Below are 19,283 nucleotides of genomic sequence, written 5' to 3' on the forward strand. Positions count from 1 at the left end.
CTGCTGGACTACACCTGCTTTGGCATTGCTCCTGCAGTGCAAAATGTCCCAGCTGATGCCACATTGCTGTTCAAGGCTGTTCAAGCCATGTAGTCCTGGCTGCTGGGTGTATCTTCTCCTGACATCCCTGGTTACTCTCCAGAAGGGCTGAAAGCAAAAGGGCCTTTCAAGGGCCTGCAACATTGGGATCCTGTTGGGGAGGAAGGATGAGAGGTGCCGCTAAATCAAAAAACTCATGAACAGGTGGTTGTGGTGGAAAGCTTCAAATTTCCTTCACAACCTACTGAAACTTCCATTTAAAAAACAGCCACCCATGAACTTGTTTTCCTGGCACAAGAAGATGGCATAGCAGCCTGAGCAGGTGCTGACTTTGTGGCAGCCCTGAGGATCATCTCCCTGGTGCTCTTACCTGTGAGCAGTCCAATAGGAACCAGTGATCCCATGGTTTCCGCAGCGTGCTCCAGTGAGCACAGCTGTTACAGCAAACGTACACCAAACCAGAGACACCTCTCTTTTGTGGCACAGAGAACTGCCTGCACATCTTTTACATGAAAGGAAATTTCAATTTAGTCTTTTTAGCTCAGCCTTATTAATCACAGATATATTTCCAAGCAAAATATGGATTTGCAGCAGATCATAGGCAAAAAGTTCCTTCAGCCAGAAGGCACAGCTTAGCTGTGCTCATCAAACTTATTTTACCATGTACAAGTTCAGCTTCCTCTGTTTCATTTGTTATAATGTTTGCCTTCCCACATACTTTTCTTACTTTTATCTCGGTTTACATTCTCTTTTCTCATGAACTGTCTTTCTTGCTTAAGAGAAATAAGAAACAAAATACTCTTCCTGTTTTCCTCTTTATCCCTTCCCACTTTGGTTTCACAGTGGACTCTCTTGGGATATGTTCCAGAGGTTTGGCTCTTTCCAAAACATTGACAAATGTCAGGTGAGCTCAGAGCAGCCCTGTCACCTTAAGGCTCCAGTCCTAGGTTGCTAATATGTGCCTCTTGCATGGGCAGTAGACTCTGAGGTGTAAGTGAATCACCACAATATTAATAAGGATTGTGCTACAATTAAAACCTGTTGGAAGAAATAGCAGGAGGTCGGCAGGTATATGGCTAGAGGAGAAGAGTGTCTCTCTCTTTCCTTATTAAGTGGCCTGATCTGTGAGAATTTCATGGGCAGAAAATGGCATGGGGCACAGAAAGCGTCTCCATCTACAGCCCCTTCTATTTCCCCAAAATCCCCCACTTTGCCCACACCTCCCCTTGTGTCCAGAGTCTCCACTGACTTGGGAATAGCAATAATCCTTAGCACTGCTGTTTTGCTGGGAGAAAAATTACTTTCACTGTGGGGGGTGTCAGCCTGCAAAAATGGAGGCTGACACCCGTGCCTCCCAGCTCCTGCCCTCTGCAGTAAATGCAGGCAGCACTGCAAGGCCAGAAGCAGAGGCAAGAGAGACTGGGCATGGCAGCCCGGAGCTTGGCCCCTGCACATGGCAGCAGAGCAAGGCACTGCTGGAGTTACCACAGACGCCGTGAAGCAGTCACCTCCTGGTAATTTTGCTGTCATTAGGTGCTGCTCATAATGAGAGCTCCTGATTTTATTGTGGTTCTGGTATGTTGTACATAATTAGCATGCAGTCCTTTAATACTAATTACCTTAGGTATTAGTTCCTTAAACATCAATTTAAAAAAATCACGTGAAAGTTTACCTCTTCCTCAAATGAGTCATGAGTTAACCAGGACTACTTATAATGCACTACTTAGACTTGCTTAATTAGTTAATCTCTGTAAAGGAGTTTCAAATGCATGAAGAGCTATCAAACTGCTAAGTGCATTATCTTCAATTAATTTTGTGCATCTTCACTACCAAGAGGGTCTCTAGAGTGCTAAGGAAAGGAAAAGAAGACATTGCTCCCAATTTTAAAAGTAACACAGAAAAAAAGGAATTGATTGAAAGATGATTTGACATGATGGGAATAATTGTGAATACACAATTTCTTTTGTTTCAGCCAGAGCCGAATATGAAAGAGTCATCATTTTCATCCCTCCTTTGCCTTTGTGTCTCTGTTTTCTTGGTTCTAGCTCCTCCTGGCCTTAATACTCTCCCTCTCTCAGAGTATTAACTCTCTCTCTTCCAAATTTGTCACTACCTTAGCAGAAAACTAACCAACACACAAAAAGGTGTTCTTCAAACTGGAGTCCCTGAGGTTACACCCTCACACAAATGGGAAGGGTTCTAGTTCCAAAAGAAGCCTTATGGACTTCCCTTCAGAAGAAGACACTAAAGGGCCATAACAGAACTCCTGCAAGAGAACAGGGCCATGTCCAACCTGGACCACTGTGGTAGCCAGTAAGTTCTTAATGTGTCTTTCAAAGTTTTCTATTCTCCTTAGAGCTTATATGCCTTCTTAAATATTCTCATTTTACTTCACCCATTAATAATCTGCTTTTGGTGGAGTTCTCTCAAAATGGGTTCTTTGGGCTAATACTCCATTCTAGCTGGCAGCTTTCTTCAGGTCAGGTACATTGAATTAGACTTCACCAAGAACCTATTTCTTGGGTTCTTTTTCTTCCACTGGGACTAACAAAAGATAAAATATAAGAACTTTTTTTTTTTTTTTTCTGAGTCTGATTTGTGTTTAGAGGTTTTCGCTTGTGATCGCAGCATGCAAAGCAGTCACACGGAGGCAAGAGAATTGCAGGGCAGAGTTGCTCCTCAGAGAGAGAGCAGGGCCAAGAGCCCCAGCCTGTTTATTTCTTACATTTTTATACATTTGTGGGTCTGGCTGTGGATTGGCTTCTGGGGTTACTACCTTCATCCCAGTGGCCAGACCAGCTGTCAGTTACAATTATTTTCAGGCTAGAAATATGTAAACAAAGGACAGGGAATGAAAAACAAAAGGTTTGTTTATATTTCCCATGTGTGAGAAAAGCAAAATCTGCTCCTAATATTGTGCAGAAACTAAAGAAACTGACTTCATCTTATGAACAAGTAGAAGGCTTTAAAAAACTCAGAAAAACCAGGGTGACATTCACTTGCCTATTCTTTCTTTTTCAATAACGACAAGTCATCACTTCTCCTTGCTGGCTGCTGAGGTCCCACATGCTGTGAAAAATTCAGGCAGCTTGTTTAATATCAAGATGCCTGAGCAGTGGTTGTGCACTAGATTCCCCTTCACAGGGTTTGTGAAGGGGACAGGTAATGTACATTTGCAATGAATTTCTATCACATCTGGGCATTCACTCAGCAGTTATTTGAAAACCTATTCATTTACCTTATTTTATCCAAAAGAAACTGGAACAGAGAACAGACTATTTGATGGTTACAGCTTTATTCTCTGCATACTGTAAAATAACAGCTCAACCTGTTGGATGAGATATTTCTCTAGTAAGCCAGAGCTGTGTACATGGTGATCCTCAACACAGCAAATTCCCAGGGAAAGAACTTCTGCCACCAAACCAAAGAAACCTCTCCAATCCCTCCCCAGTTCAGTTCTACAAAAGGAACCAGTGAGGGACATTCGTTGTTATCCAATCCAGTGGATACTGATTTAGCTGAAGGACCTGATTGGCTCTAATCAGGCTAGCTGAAGTGTAGGTACCTAAAAGAGCAGCTGGAAAATGGGTAAGTTATTACAGGGTGCAGAAAGAAGAGCAGGCTTATGAGAAGAAGGAAAGAAAGCTTCTCGCCCTCCCATACCTCCACCACCTGTATGTTTATACAAAAGCTTACCGGATTCCTCCCCTTCACCTGGTATATCCATATAGTCCATACACACAGTATGAGATGGGTAAACCAGAAACTGTGAAGAAAATTCTAGATTGCCTCAACCCAAAGCCCCTTCAGTTTCCTTCCCCAACTGAAGGGTGAATGTGGTTACCAAGGATCATTCAACTCACCTGGGTGACCCACCTGCCTCTGAAAGAAAGGTGGAATGGAGCCTGAAGAGATTATGACTGCTACCAGAACCAAGATGAAGGGGTAAGGCTACCTGAATACTGAACTTGAAATTAACCTGAAGCCTGACTTTCCTGAGGGACATTTCCACAGAATAAACCTAATTGCAGGAGGTTATCAATAGTTAGCTAAAGAGGTGACAGGGCAGGGAGGGCCCAGCAAAGTCTCAATGAACAGTCCAAGATTTTTGCCCCTGTGAAAAACAGGGGGGAAAAAATTCTTCTTCAAAAGGTTCTCTTTCATACCAACATTTCAAAAGATCAATTGCCAATAAATTAAGACAAAGCAAAAAACAATGTATGTCCTGGTGGCAAGCAAAGATGCACTCCTTCTCTGTCCCTGTCACGTCAGAAGAGCAGCTCCAGCGCAGCCCTCTGGGCCATACTTTGCCCTCACAGCAGCACTGGTGTGACGTAGTTGGCAGGGAAGAGACCCAGTTCCCCACGCAGGCGTCCTTTCCACCAGGATGGGTTGGAGCTGTCCAGGACCTCTAAGATGTCTCCACTGCGGAAGCCCAGCTCATCGTGCTCCATAGCATCAAAGTCGTACAAGGCACGGACCCACAGTGTTCGCTGGAAAGGAGAGAAGAGACAGGCATGGAAAAAGGAGCCAGGATTTTAAAGATCATCTTCCTGTCACCTCTCTTAATACTCAGTAAATACATTCACTAAGCAAGGACAAGCAGTGCTGAATTTTAGACCAACTTGTAATTAAACCAGGAAGTGGCCAAGATGCCAGGAAGGAGGGACCAATTTACTGGGACTACCAAGAGATGGTGTTTGGTTTCTCAGTGGCCTCAGTGTATTTGTGGGTACTCATACCATAAGGTGAAAAGTCAGACTGACAGCAGGTCCTTAGGAAATGGTGTTCTCCTGGCTCTGTTGCCTCTGTCCTGTAAGGGCAGCCAAGACAGCCATGCCTGAAACCAGTTATGGGAGCACAGAAGGACTCCTGCCTGAGACCTGCTGGGCTGTAACTATTAGGGAATGGCTCTAGAGAGCTGGCCAGGTGCTGGTACAGGTATCAAAATGTGTCCTCAGCCAGCTGAGCACTGAGAGAGCCAGTACACAGGTCAGAGTAGACAACATTGTAAAGAAGGATAAAGAAGGATACTTGCTCTTTCAGGCATTTTGGGGCATAGGGGAGGGTCTTAAACCTTCTTCAGACTCTCTCAAAGGTCAGGCCCCTGATCCAAAGGATTTAGCAGCTGTTTGGGTATATCAGGTTTTTTGGGGTGTGCACTGTAATGTGCACTATGGTTAGATTTTTTTTTTTTTTTTTTTAAGACTTTGCAGTCAATCTCCCACTTTGGCCAGAAATTATATTTTAAAAGACATAGCTTGGGCTTCTTTCTGGGAAACTGTTGGCATCCGCACAACAGGGCATGGATAATTTAGGAGGTATATCTGGCAGGGACAGATGAAGAGATCTGTCTGAAGGCAGACTAACTTTTGATAAATCTTCCATTCAGGGCCCTTCTTAGACCTGGCCCCTAGTTATTTGGTTGGACATATAGACCTTCCTATAATTGGATTTGTGGTGTCTACATCACTGATGAGATGTGGCAGGCAAAAGCATGTTGTAATTCATTGCCATAACTTCTGAGAGATAAAAACCATTATATTTTAAGCTGGATTACAATAAAGATCCAGGGCTTTTGCCAGAAAAAAAAGGGGCATGCCCTTATTTTTAAATATGTTCCAAATCTCCTAATCCAATCTGTTCTTCTTCACTCACACTTAAGACAGGTCTGCTGTCCTTCTCTTTTCTACCCGGATCTAAGTTCTCTGGTTGTGGGCTAAACTGGACATTTCCTCAAGGAAGAGGAACATGCCTTAGCTCATACTGGGCTGATGGGGAAATACTTTGTAGCTGGCAGTGGAATTACAGGCTGAGGTAGAGAAAGACACCACATTCACATAGTGGGAATTTGCAGAGCAGGTAGGTAGGTCAGGTGCCAGGTATGGATCCAGTAGGGGAGTGGTCTGGAGTCTGCAGACACACATCTGGATCACACAGATCCTACATCCACTGTGCTAAGAGGCTCTGATAGCCAAGGCTGTCAGGTGGGTGAGTCCTGCATTGACAGCAAAGGAGCTTTGAGAGATGTGCCAGGCACAGACAAATAGAGCTGGGTGATCTTAGGCCTTCTCAGGACTGCAGCAAAAATGAATGGAAGAGTGTCTTAGGTTGCAATGCAAGATGTAACCAGAAGTATGCATTCTATTACCATTTGTCGAAACCAGGTGGAGCAATGTTCTTTTCCTCTTCCATGACCCATCTGTCATAACTCTGGGGGAGGGGGGGTGGGGGAGGATATCCTCTATTAATGGGCCAGGTGTTAAAACCAGGTGGGACAGATTTCTTTATCTCTTCTACCCATCCCCCCTCCAGGAGGATATCTTCTGGTAATGGGCCATTGAGACTCACTGTATGACTGACAAAATTACATCATCCCATTTTGAGATGCTCCACCCAGAGGGAGGAGCCAAGCATTCCTACCTGTATAAAAATCTGAAATTTGGAACACCACAAGAGCCTTTTTCCACTAGATTCCCAGAGGAAGACCAGAACAGTCTACACCATCACTGGACCTTCAGAGGAAAACAACACCCTTCTACAGGATCATTGCTCCAACAGAACCACATCTGTCACTCCGGGAGAACTGCAGCCACCATTTAATTGGACTGCTACCAACAACCTGACCCACAGGGTGTCAGATTGTATTCTGACCCTGTCAGTGTTTTGTTTGTACTACTGCATTTTTATTTTAATTTTCCTAGTAAAGAACTGTTATTCCTATTCCCATATCTTTGCCTGAGACCCCCTTAATTTCAAAATTATAATAATTCAGAGGGAGTGGGTTTACATTTTCCATTTCAAAGGAGGCTTCTGCCTTCCTTAACAGACACCTGTCTTTTCAAATCAAGTCAAAAAGACAGTGTGATTACAAGTGCATTGCAAGACAGGAGGAGCACTGTAGCATGGTACAGAGTCATGAGGTTGCTTTCTATAGAACTTAAAAAATGTACTGCATGTTTAGCTACTGACATCGGTCACCACCTTGCTGTGGTGGCAAAGATAATTGAAAGTCCCATGCACTAATTGACATGAAGTTCTCCTAGAAGAAATCACTAGGCTTTCAGAAATGTCTTCTGCTGGACTGGACTCATGCTTGATCAAAATCCATGGGTGAGCTTACACTCATTTCCAATGCCCCAGATGCCTATTTTGCTGAGTTCATGCTAAGTCCCCTCTTCCACTGAGGCTGCCTAAGACTGACCTTGAGAGCTGTTGCCAGAACTATGCTCACATAACACTGTAGTCTGACCCTCAGAGTGCCCCCGAGGCAGATTCAAGTGGCTAGGATAGAGTCCCGAGACTCAGAAATCTCTTGTAAGACATGGCCTGGCAGGCAAAATACACCACTTCTCATGCAACCTCCATGTAGGTGACATTGTCTAGACTGCTTGGCCATTCCTAAGGTACCCACTGACTTGGGCAGATGAGGCCTTCCAGGTGCATCACCTACCGCTGTCTGCTGGTGCAGTGGGTCTGTGTGTCTCCGTTGCATAGCTCCTGCACTTCCTTGGCCATGATCCCTTAGTCTATGTATCATGTCTTTCCTGTCCAGACTCCCACCATATCTTTCCTAGAAAGAAAACAGCAGCAGAAAAAGTCACATTGTTGTGGTTTTGGCTGGAATAGAGTTAATTTTCTTTGTAGTAGCTGGTAGAGTGCTGTGTTTTGGATTTAGTAAGTGAATACTGCTGATAACACACTAATGTTTCAGTTGTTGCTAAGTAGTGGCTCACTCTAAATCAAGGACTTTTCAGTGCCTGGCCAAAGGAATATTCCATATTCTAGAACATCATACCCAGTATATAAACTGGAGGGAATTGGCCAGAAGTGGCCAAAAACTGGTCAAGGACTGGCATAAGTCTGTGGGTGATGAGCAATTGTATTGTGCATCACTTCTTTTTCTTGGGTTTTATTCCTCTTTCTGTTTTTGTTATTTCCTTTTAAATAAATAGAAAATAACAACAACAACAACAATTATTATTATTATTACTACTATTTACTCTATTTCAATTATTAATCTGTTCTTATCTCAACTCACGAGTTTACCTTTTTCCTGATTCTTTCCCTACTCCCACCAGCAGGAGTAGTAGTGATTGAGGGGCTGCAAGGTACTTATTTGCCAGCTGAGATTAACCCATGACACATATATATACTGAGATATATAAATGAGGGGATTTAAGAGTCGTTAGTGGGCAAGGAGTCAGGGGCAAGCCCCCACATAAACAATTTTAGATGTTTGCTTCCAATAAAGTGTCTGTTCTCCAGTTCTGCAAGTAATGACCTTCACGGAAGAGGTCAGCTTAGACTGTTCTGTTTTGGATTTTACTTCTTAGGAGTTGAAAGTTGACTGTCCTCATCTGTGTTTCACAGCTGCTGGGACAAATGATCAGAGAGGGGCTTTTTTGGTCTCTTGAGATTTTTTGAGAAAAACTAAGGTTGTTCTAACTCACAGATAAAAAGCCATGCTTGCCAAGGGGAGTTTAGCCAATCTGGAGCTATTATGATCCAGTCATGCCCACTCCTTGCTCTTCCTCTGTCCCATATGCTGGGGGAACATCAGTGCTGCTGATGCAGCTGACTCTCTCTGAGGACTCACTACTTTACCTTTTCTTGGGCTGCTCCATAGTGCAAAGGACAGCAAGCAAGCCTATAAATTTAGTAGCCAAATCAGAAGAAGAATGAGACAAAATCAAATTCAAAGGAAAGTAGCCATAAGACCACACATCTCAGTGATATCAACACAAATTGTCCCAGGCAGATGGAGAGAAGAAGCAGGAAACATCTGGGAAGCAAGTTCTCTTTTGTGTGCACAGCTGAGAGATGCAGATTTTTGACAAAATGACTGCTCACTCGCTACCAAACAATAAAAGCCAATGTTCCATAAGCCTGGGCTTGATGTGCCAGCCCCTTGTTCCTGGTAGTACCTGTTGCTGCTGCAGTATTGGAATAGGATGCTCTACATATCTCTTGGATACAGAAGAATGATCTTCTCCAGCTGCTCCTCCCATGTGGAATCCTTCCCGACCTCTCCGTTCCAGGCTCCCACCCCACCTCTCCTGATGAAAGAAAGATCACACAGGTGAAGTCAGGTTTTGCTTCCTATCACATCCTTGACTAAAGCTGTGCAATCATTGCACACAGAGCACTACCACTACCCACTACTATGGACGTTCTTTCAAATAAAAGACCCCACCCCGCTGAACAGAAGAACAAATCAGGAATCCTGTATTTTAGATCTTTGCCATAGCCACTCTTCATCTGAAGTTAGGGTAGTACTGGGAGGTGCTGTGTTGAAAATATGGCTACTGATGTAAGGATCAGCACAGGAGCCAAGCTCTTTCTTGGAATACTGCCCTTAGACCTCATTTGTCTCTGCACTGAAATTTATTTATTATAATCATCATTTGGCCATAGAATCTAAAAATTTGAATTGTGAACAGAAACCCCACTGTGATGAGTGCTAAACATACCCTGCTGTGCCCATCACCATAAAAAATGTACAGAGAGTTTGCCAAAGCAAACTTGAATTCTGTTCTTTCATTTGCCTGTTTGCATCTTGGAGCAAATGCAGCTCTTTCCCTTCTTGCTCACAGTCAGCCCAAACAGGTTGTTATACTGATAATACATGCATATAGTCTTTCTTTCCTTCCCCAGACACAGAGATTCATCACTGTGATCTCTCTCTTACAGCTCCCAGATCCTTTAATACCTTACTAGTGCACTTTTAAAGCTCTGTATGAGTGGTCTAGAAAGAGACAACAACCCAGGTCCATTCTTCAGACTGAAAAATGTATCATCTCTCATTCTGAGCCTGCAAGAATGACCCACACGCAGCCTATAAAACTTTACTGCTGTAGTTAGCAGGTCACATACTTTCTGCCTTGCCTCTACTTGCACATCCTGGTAATTTAATATCATAGTTCATTTCCCAGTAAAGCAGGACTTTGGTTGCTGCAGTGACTAGGCATGTTTGCTCCCAGTACAGGTAGTGCAACGTGTAGCAGCCTCTGCTATGTCACTTGCTTGTTCCCCTGGCACAAAACCAGGCATTAATTGGACTGGGATTTCTTTGCCTTCTTAAACATCGACTATACCTTCCCGGAAGGCACATCTTGTTCCCAAATCTGCTATGTTCTTCTTGGTAGTACTTTCTAGCTCCTAACAGCCAGGTTAACTGCTCCAGATTCTTTACTCTGTTCCTCCACATTCCTTTTACTGTGTTTGCTCAGTAGCAGAAGATGGATAATTCTTCTGAGCAGACAAACTTGCAGTTGTAGTCGCACTCTGGGTGCGAGCAAGGACACTAAGAAACCAGACTCAAATTCTTCTCAGTCACAACCCTGCAGTCAGCTATGTAGCTCTGGTTGTGGGCTAAGCTGGACATTTCCTCAAGGAAGAGGAATATGCCTTAGCTCACACTGAGCTGATGGGGAAATACTTTGTAGCTGGCAGTGAAATTACAGGCTGAGGTAGAGAAAGACACCACATTCACATGGTGGGAATTTGCAGAGCAGGTAGGTAGGTCAGGTGCCAGGTATGGATCCAGCAGGGGAGTGGTCTGGGGTATCTCCAGAGACACATCTGGATCACACAGATCCCACATCCACTGTGCTAAGAGGCTCTGATAGCCAAGGCTGTCAGGTGGGTGAGTTGACAGCAAAGGAGCTTTGAGAGATGTGCCAGGCACAGACAAACTAGTAGCTCAGCTGTGCCCTTAGGAAATCTAGGCATTTCAATAAGGTAAGTCCTGCTTCCCTTGGCATCTTAGAATTTCAGCTCTGAGGTCTTAGCACAACTTTAGCAAAACATCTCTGTTCAGATTTGAAGAATCAAAAAATTCTGCTCAGTTATACAACTCTACATACCACTGAATCAACTAAAAATCTGCGTCAGGTCCCACCAGTGTAGTGATGTGGCTGGGTTTCCAGGGAGAGGCTGTCCTTCTCCCCATCCTGAGACATTCCCATGGGATGAACTCCTTCCACAGAAAGGTTTCTGACTGAGAAGCTCCTAAGGACAGTTTATGTTTACCTTTTCTTCTTGGCTGTTGTCCCTTAGGAAGATCTGCTTCTGCCTGGAGATGGAAGCTGTCTTGTAGAAGTCGACCAGCTTGTTCAGCGAGTGGAATTTTTCTGTCCACAAGTAGTAGCTGCCCTTTGAATCCCTCATCACTTTGAAGTGTTGCACATCATCTTCATGCCTGGATCCCAAAGAAAAAGAGATCATCAAACAGACTGTACTTTTACCTTTTATGAAAAAGTCTTTTCCAGAAGGGTACTAAAACTTCTTGCTTGACCAAACCTAGACTTCTGGAAAGTCAAGCAATGTCAGTCCATGTGTGTACTGGACCCAGATGTGGCTCTATTTCAAAAGACTCAGCAGTTTGCAAATGCAGAGTGCCCCAGGGCTGCCCAGTAACAAAGAGGGCTATCAGAACAAAGCATAGGGTTTTAAACCCTCTCTTTTGAAATAAAGGCCACAAGAGCTTCCAGGGTGAAAAAGTGCACTTCTAGTCTAACAACAGCCTCTGCAGGTCCTGTTAATAGTCTGGATTGACTGTAAGACCTGCATTACACCTTCACACACCATGGGGATCGCCACCACATGCAGACACAGTCATGTGAAGCCACACACTAAGCTTTAAAATAGTATAAAATCTAGTGTAACATCATTATTACAGGCCATTCTCCCCATCCAAAAGGAAAAAAATATAGGAATTTTCCAATGCTGTTACAAGCCAAATTAACAATCTCAACCTTCTGCCGCTTATTGCCCTTGCACCTCCCCTCCTCTCACCTCTTGTCTGATGTGTACAATTCTTCTTTTCACCAGAAGTGATCTGGTTTTGGTACCCACCTCCTTGCTCTGTGCAACTCCAGGCACACAAAATACTTTTTTCAGAGGCTACATCTGCACAAATAAACTAAATGGGGACAGGCAGGGACTGAATGCTATCCTTGACTGCTACAGTCCCAAGCTGTTGAATGTTAGCATGGTTGTGGTTTAAAAGGAAAAGCTCTCCTTTAGATAGTGCTGGGCCACAAGAACATGCCAGGAACTGTTCACAAGGAGCTGCTTGAATACAGCTCTTCTGTTTGGTGGGGTGAAGAGGGTGTAGCCACACAGATCTGACCTCTGCTACGCTGCTTGGCTTCAGGGCCAGAGAAGGAGCCTGACTGTACTTGATATGTTGGTGTTAATTGGTGCAAATGTAACCAGAATGTTTTCCTATGTTCCTCCTGGATACTTTTTGAGCTGCCTGAATCAGTAAGTACTTATCACTTGGAAAAGACATTGTTAATCATGACTCTAATTTAAAACTGGTTATCAACTATTTGAAAATTGGGAAACCAAACACCATTTAAGAGCTCTGCTTAGAAGCAAATGCGCTGAGAAATGTTGGGCTACATCAAGTTGCTGAAATGCAGCTGGGCTGCAAGCAGTGAAAAACCATTCCTTGTCCAATGGCTGTTTAGTGACCTGTGGGAAATAAGTTAACAATGTAATAGTAATCTCTTAATAGGTAGTACTTGAATTCTTGGATTCGGTAACCAGAGCTGTCAGGGAATTAAAACAAATGGAAGACACTTGTTATGCACTGTGGGAGACTTTCCCTGTACTGCTCTGCTTTGCTGTAGCTCTTTCAAAGAAAATCACCAGGGGATGCAGCTTTGGAATGGGGCATTCACTTGAAAAGAGGCAGAAACATTTGGAAATCAGATGCCTAATTTGTTCTCATTCCCAACACAGCAGCACTACCAGTGACTGGCAGCACGCAAACTTCTTAAGAGGCTACATCACATTAGGGGTCTGTATGAGAGGAGGCTAGGGACACCAATAAACAGAAAAAGAAGCAGGAATATGCTGTGGGAAGCAGATACCTGACAGAGATGGAAAAGTCACCATAAGAGTTCTGACTGGCTCGGACGATGAAGCAGCCGACTCCTTTGCTCATGAGAAGGTTCTCCGCTTCATGGCGGGATATCTTCTCATCAAACCAGCTGCCAAGTGGGACAAATCATGGAGATGTGAATAAGGATGTAAATTAATGCAAGGAATAAAAAACTTGAGGGTAGGGAGAATGTGAATAAGCAGGGTGGAGTGAAGAAAACAAAAGGATCAGAGGAGCCCACATGGCTACTCCTAGTAGCTGTGTATATGCCTAGGTACAGGGGTTTCATGGATGCAGACCATTTTTTTGGAGTAGTAAAAACATGTACATGCAAAGAAAACAGTGTAAACTTTGGTCTGCTAAGAAGCAATACTCAGCTGAAACTGTTATTACAGACACAGTACAATAAGGTGTTAGCCAAAGAAATCTTAAATAGTGTATGTATACATATATATGTATGTATACATATATATGCACACATAATTCTCAGACATACACATCAAATTGCTTTTTGGCAAACTGATTGAAAATTACTGGGCTATGATGGATATATTGCGTGGAACACACATAAATTTTTAGCAGAACCAAGCCATGGAAATTTTAGTACTAATAAATTGGTTCCTGCAAGAGTTACAATACCACAAAATTGTAGAAGCAGAGAATACACAAGCATGCTTACACAAATTTAGCCAGGCATAACAAACAACAGCATAAGGCACTGGACTAATAATGAGAAAGTCACCAAAAATAGTAAAAGAACACAATGTCAGTAGAAATTTTTCAGTAGAGAAACAAAAAATCACGTACATTTGCATACATCCACTTCACACCTATTAAGATCTATCTACAGTCTACCGTCTTTGACTTTACCTAATACTTAATTGCCTGTATTGCATTAAAATTAAGGACTGTTAATTTCCTAGCATCTGTCATTTCCACTTTGGAATTCCTTATTATCATCACAGCTTACCTATGTATCATTAGCAATGAAAAATCAGACTTTAAAGAGCCTTGACAAACAGTCTCAATGATTACTTAACAAGAAAAAGATGGGCAAAAACAATACATCAAAGATAGGAGGCAGCTTTTTTCCCTACATCTGCTTCTGTCATCTGGCCTGAACTGCTTCAAAGTGGAGACCCGGTGCTTAGAAAAGCGTCAAAGTGGAAATATTTCTTCGCAACTCTTGCAAAGAGAAAGTAACATGATAAAAATGTGTGCGAAAAAAAGAAGCTGCCAGTGCTCCTGAGTGATGACACAGCCCTGTGAAAGAGCGAACAAGAACAACTGACTGGAAGATCTCATCACCCCGAGGCCCAAAAGTACAAGCCCATATTTGCACAGCAAACTAATAATGTCCTTCAGCTCAGCCAGGCAGGTTGGCTTATGTCCAAAAAGTAAGTGCCACCTCCAAAGGGGACAGAGGCACTTATTTGTAACCTCAAAATCCCTGTGTGCTCCCAGTACGACTGCTCAGGGCACCAGCTCATTACCACAGGTACTGGGCTTGTCACATGCTCTGCTTGTTCACCCCTGAAATGCTGCAGCATTTTTGACAAAAGAGGACAATGAGAGGTGGTTCTGGGAGCATTTCTGCTAGCTGAAAGGTTGTAAAAAATCCCATGCACTGCCATATTTACAGCACAGGGCTGGAGGCCACATTTAACATGTACCCCAACACGCGTCAGTCCTTTCTGAAAGCGCAGTGCCATGTCCTCAGCGGGAAGAGAGAAATGTGGGTACGCCTGTCCTCTGACAGATCTGTTTGTGTGCGTGTGCGTGTGCGTGTGCGTGTATGTGTGCCTGTGTGTATGTGTGCCTGTGTGTGTCTGTGTGCCTGTGTGTGTCTGTGTCTGTGTGTATGCGTGTGTGTCTGTGTCTGTGTGTGTGTCTGTGTGTGTGTGTGTGCCTGTGCGTGTCTGTGTGTGTGCCTGTGTGTGTCTGTGTCTGTGTGTATGCGTGTGTGTCTGTGTCTGTGTGTGTGTCTGTGTGTGTGTGCCTGTGTGTGTCTGTGTGTGTGTGTGTGTGCCTGTGTGCGTGTCTGTGTGTGTGTGCCTGTGTGTGTCTGTGTGTGTGTGTGTGAGTGTCTGTGTGTCTGTGTGTGTTTGTGTGCCTGTGTGTGTGTGCGCGTGCGTGTGTGTATGTGTGTGTGTATGCGTGTGTCTGTGTGTCTCTGTGTGTGTGTGTCTGTGTCTGTGTCTGTGTGTGTGTGCCTGTGTGTGTGTCTCTGTGTGTCTGTGTGTGTCTGTGTGTCTGTGTGTGTGTGCGTGTGTGTGTGAGACGGAGGGCCAGGCGCTGTCTGCGCGCAGCCCCGCCGCTGCAGCAGTGACACCGGCTGTCCCAGAGCGCAGCGCTATGCTGACCTCTAGTGCACCGACAGAAACCCACAAGCACTGCGCGGGGGGAGGGAATGCGAAGGCGGCAGGGCGGGAAGAGGGAGTCAATGTCGCTAAGAGTCGAATTTTTTTGTTATAATTCGTTTCCAGAAATATCTCTTGCTCTTCCTTTTGTGCTTAGCCTCTCTGCTCCCAAGACTTCATATCATGACTATCTTCTCTCTGAGGACATCTAAGTGCAATTCCTGCCACATCGCAGCATCCCTCCGAGCAGCAGTAACAAAAGGGTCACTTGGGACTGACAGCGATCATCGAGGTCCATAGAGCTCCGAAAGAACAGAGGACGCTTTGGGGTAGAAACACGCTGCGCTGGCAGAACTGTGTGTAGCATTACGGCAATCCTTGCCAGCTCCAAAGTGTAGGATGTTATGCCCAGCACCTCCCCTGTCCTGCCCTCTGTGTGCGCATACAAACAGGCTCCCGACAACACTCGGTGGAAATATGCGATGGTGGCGACACCATTTCTGTCACACTTACTGGGGAACATGGAAATCAATGAATTTCTTAGGAACATAGCCCTCGTGACTTCTGAGCTCAGCCTTGTACCACTCTTCCTGGGAGCTCAAAATCTGCAATGGAGAAATGGAATAAATGTGTGTCCTGAGAAAGGCAAAAGTGACCAAGACCCGTGCAGAAACCTGGAATATCTTGTAAGAATAAAAGAAAATAGTACACGTTCTCTACTCCCCACCCACAGTGCAACAAGGTTAGTGGCTGATGAGAACTTCAGAGCAAGCAAGCAATGAAAAAACCCAAGCAGAATTAGAGAGATTGCTTGTTAACTTTACCGTTTTGTCTGACTGCCTGTCCTGTGCAATCTCTGGCATTCAGCTTTGAATAACTTAATAGTTTAACTTATTCTCTGTGCTGCCTTTTACAGTTGGTAAAGAATCTCAGATTCACAAGGGAAGAAGAAAATATCTCTGAAAACTCCTCTGACATAAGGGTATGGAGGGGTATGCAGCTGTATCTGTGCATGTTACAGATATTACCATTTGCTCTCACCTGTCATTTCACAAGAGATTATTTAGTGGGTTAACTCTTCAGATGCACTGAGCTTTGCCAAGGTAGATAAAAGAAGGAGGCAAAAAGTGTTTTCAAGACGCTATCATACTTAAGAGATTGCAGGATAGCTGGAAGTGAGTCCACATCACACACTGGAGCAGTTTCAAGTGTGCTCACATTAATGTTAACTGTAATGGTCCTTGGAAACCTCACTGCTGACCAGGGAGGGCCCAAATTTATGACACCGTGGCTGATGGCTTAAGATATAGCCCTAAGCTAGAGGAGAGAGCATAGGAATACAACCACATTGGGATTTTACTGCAAATATGTGGTCTTCGGTGTTTTGTTTGACATTCCAACTCCTGGGACAGGATTATGCTGTATGAAATAGACCATATTTCTCTCTTTCTGGTTTTGGAGAGGAGCCTAAAAGCATGAACCATGACAGTTTTAAAAGGAAAAGGCACGTGGGAAACACTTGATTTAAAATCCATTGTTAACAGTAATAATACTTACTTTGTGAGCCAATCTCGTGGTTTTGGGAGCCTAAGGCACATTTTAACTGCTTAGTTTTGGCAGCAGGATGTTACTGTCTCTGGAGCCAAATCTTCATTGCCTTCCCTGCCATGTAGGCCTTTTTTAAACTTTTGGATTCAGAAAAGTTAAGGAAGAGAAAGCTGTAGGATTCCCTACTTATATAGTCACTGCTGTCCTCATGCGTGGGTGCTGGGTTAAGGATCTTTTCTCACCGCTGTGGTCAAACATAGGGGATGATAACTACGTCCTGCTCATGCTTGGGCCCTGCTCTGTTGGAAGTGAGGTTTCCAAAAAGACCCACCTGTTTGTCACTGCAGAGCTGGCAGGTTTCTCTCAGTGTGTCATCCTCTCAGAGAAGGATGGGGGGTGGGTAAAAGGGTGGATTTCCTCCTGTTGCTACTGGTTGAGGGCTTCATGTTTCCTGTTTTGTAATCTCTACATCAATACTTCATCTTATCTCCTTTATAAATCAGCAGGTTGTTGCAGCACGAGGGGGCTCATGATGGGGTATGAATGTACGTGTGTCTATGCCAGAGCAGAGTTGTTACTCAGGCTGATTTACTGCTCAACAGCTCGGGTGGCTAAGGTGTTGTTTTGCCTACCTCAAGGAATTAAAACAAGAGGCAGTTTGATTTTTCTGGTAGTGAATTCTCTATGACAACTACTACTAATAAAATTGGTGTGTAGTGTTGACACTTTTTATCAGAAGCTTCCAGCGTACTTTGAAAGGAAGCTCTAGCTTGTAATCATTTTATGGGAAGGGAAACTGAGGAACAGAAAGAAAAGTGACCTGGCCAACACCACCACCCCAGCCAGGGACTTGATTGAAGTCTCCTGAGAAAAAAGGCATCAATAAAGGTCATGCGATAGTAGGGAGTGACTGAGGAAGAATAAGAGTGTTTATCTGTGCTGAAGAGAGGCAGTGATTCCTCCAGAAGCTTCTCACAGCTCTTTGGAAAGATTTCGTACTAATGAGCTCTGGATGCTATCAACTTTGTCTAAGTGCCAAGAATTAAAAGGCCAATAAAATAAAAAGTGGTGGTGATGGAAAAGGCAAGGCTGCGACCCAATATCTGATTATTAACTGGAATATCTGTGACTGCACACAGGGCTGCAAAGGCTCCTCACCAAACAAGGGTTTATATCCTTTTGTTGTACATCATCCCTTTGGACAGTAAAGGAGTTAAGGCCTTAGGGAGGAGTAATACTCAGGCATTTTCAATGAAACAGAACATCTGGGGCTGAGAAGTGGATAAATAGGGTGAAACTTCAAGTGACTTCATCTGTGGGACTTTGGTAACATTAACAAGAACTGTTCTATCATAACATACAAATCAACTTTAAAGAGACTTCCAGAACTCTGTATTGTATATGATCAACTCTACTTCTGCCATTGTTAAATTCCTGCAAGGGTGTATATAACCTTATTAGACAGGACCTCTTAAACTATTCCATTATGTGCATAACAGTCTGTCTCATGGACTTTTCCTCTTCTATTTGCAATTGCCTAAAATCCCTGCAGCATCTAACAATAATTACTAACAGGAAAAAGATAGCTATAAATTCTATAATGGATAAGAGTTATCTTTTAAACAATTCAAGGGCTGGAAGTAAGGAAGACAACGATCCTTCTGGACAGAACTGATCCTACCTGCATTTAGACATAGTCATCCTAGTGTAGTGACTGTAGATGATTTACCTGGTCAATGAAACAGACAGGACCCTCAAAATCTGTCACCAAAGATCTTGATCTATGCCCCCCCAGCAAAGGTACTTACCCTTCCCTGCTGACTACCGGAGGACTGCAGGGCAACTAAATCCACAGTTTATGGACAAAAAAAATCAAGGAAAGTGGACACAGACTCAAGTAAACTGGGAATTGTTGCGTTACTGCAAACCCTATGGGAGAGGAGTATCCTGCATTTGTATCCCAGTTTATAGATGTGTCTTCATCTGTTTTGTCAAGGCAAATGGAAGCACAAGAAAGATCTGGAAGCAGTCTCAGAAATGCTGTTTAGTCAAGCTGGGGACTGTACTTACCTTCAACATATCCCCAGCCTGAAAGCTCAACTCATCTTCTCCAGAAGCTGTGAAATCAAACTTGGCAATGGCTTCCATACTGTGTCTTGGGGGCCGAGCAAAGCTGGAAGAAGTAATGTCAGATACGTGTCAGCATCTATGAGCTACTGGGACTGTGGTGTCCAGCCTCTGGAAAGCGGATAGGCAGTGCTGTGATTTGCATGTGGAGAAGCATGCCCCAGCTATGTGCAGCCATTAGTTACTAGACATGGACGACATAAGCAGGTAGAAGAGAGGGCATGGCTGAGGCTATAATTAGCTGGAGTCAGAAGTATAAATAACCAATAGTGTACGCTTATTCTAACAGATCTCTTTCTTTAGAGCAATCTCAA

The 19,283-nt window shown here is 43.9% G+C and overlaps 1 protein-coding gene across 1 annotated transcript; it reads right to left on the bottom strand.

Annotated features, from left to right (window-relative positions):
* Window positions 1-3,888: 3,888 nt before the first annotated feature.
* Window positions 3,889-19,019, bottom strand: GRAP2 (GRB2 related adaptor protein 2). The gene is made up of 7 exons (XM_058420312.1): window positions 18,913-19,019; window positions 15,808-15,899; window positions 12,924-13,043; window positions 11,074-11,242; window positions 8,967-9,098; window positions 7,493-7,612; window positions 3,889-4,532 (listed from the first exon to the last, which is right to left on the bottom strand). The coding sequence occupies exons 1-7, from the start codon at window positions 18,988-18,990 to the stop codon at window positions 4,353-4,355; spliced, it is 891 nt and encodes a 296-aa protein (XP_058276295.1). The 5' UTR covers window positions 18,991-19,019; the 3' UTR covers window positions 3,889-4,352.
* Between the last annotated feature and the right edge of the window lie 264 nt (window positions 19,020-19,283).

This window comes from Hirundo rustica, chromosome 4 (genome assembly GCF_015227805.2).
Source record: "Hirundo rustica isolate bHirRus1 chromosome 4, bHirRus1.pri.v3, whole genome shotgun sequence".
In the NCBI taxonomy this organism is placed as follows: Eukaryota; Metazoa; Chordata; class Aves; order Passeriformes; family Hirundinidae; genus Hirundo; species Hirundo rustica.

Bases quoted from the DNA above. Each gene is read 5' to 3' on its own strand.
- GRAP2 (XM_058420312.1), bottom strand. From the start codon at position 18,990: ATGGAAGCCATTGCCAAGTTTGATTTCACAGCTTCTGGAGAAGATGAG. The intron at 9,099-11,073 runs GTAAACATAAAC...TTCTTTCATCAG, and splicing joins ACAACAGCCAAGAAGAAAAG to GAGAGGTGGGGTGGGAGCCT. The intron at 4,533-7,492 runs GTAGGTGATGCA...TCTCCTTTCCAG, and splicing joins CACTGCACCAGCAGACAGCG to CGAACACTGTGGGTCCGTGC.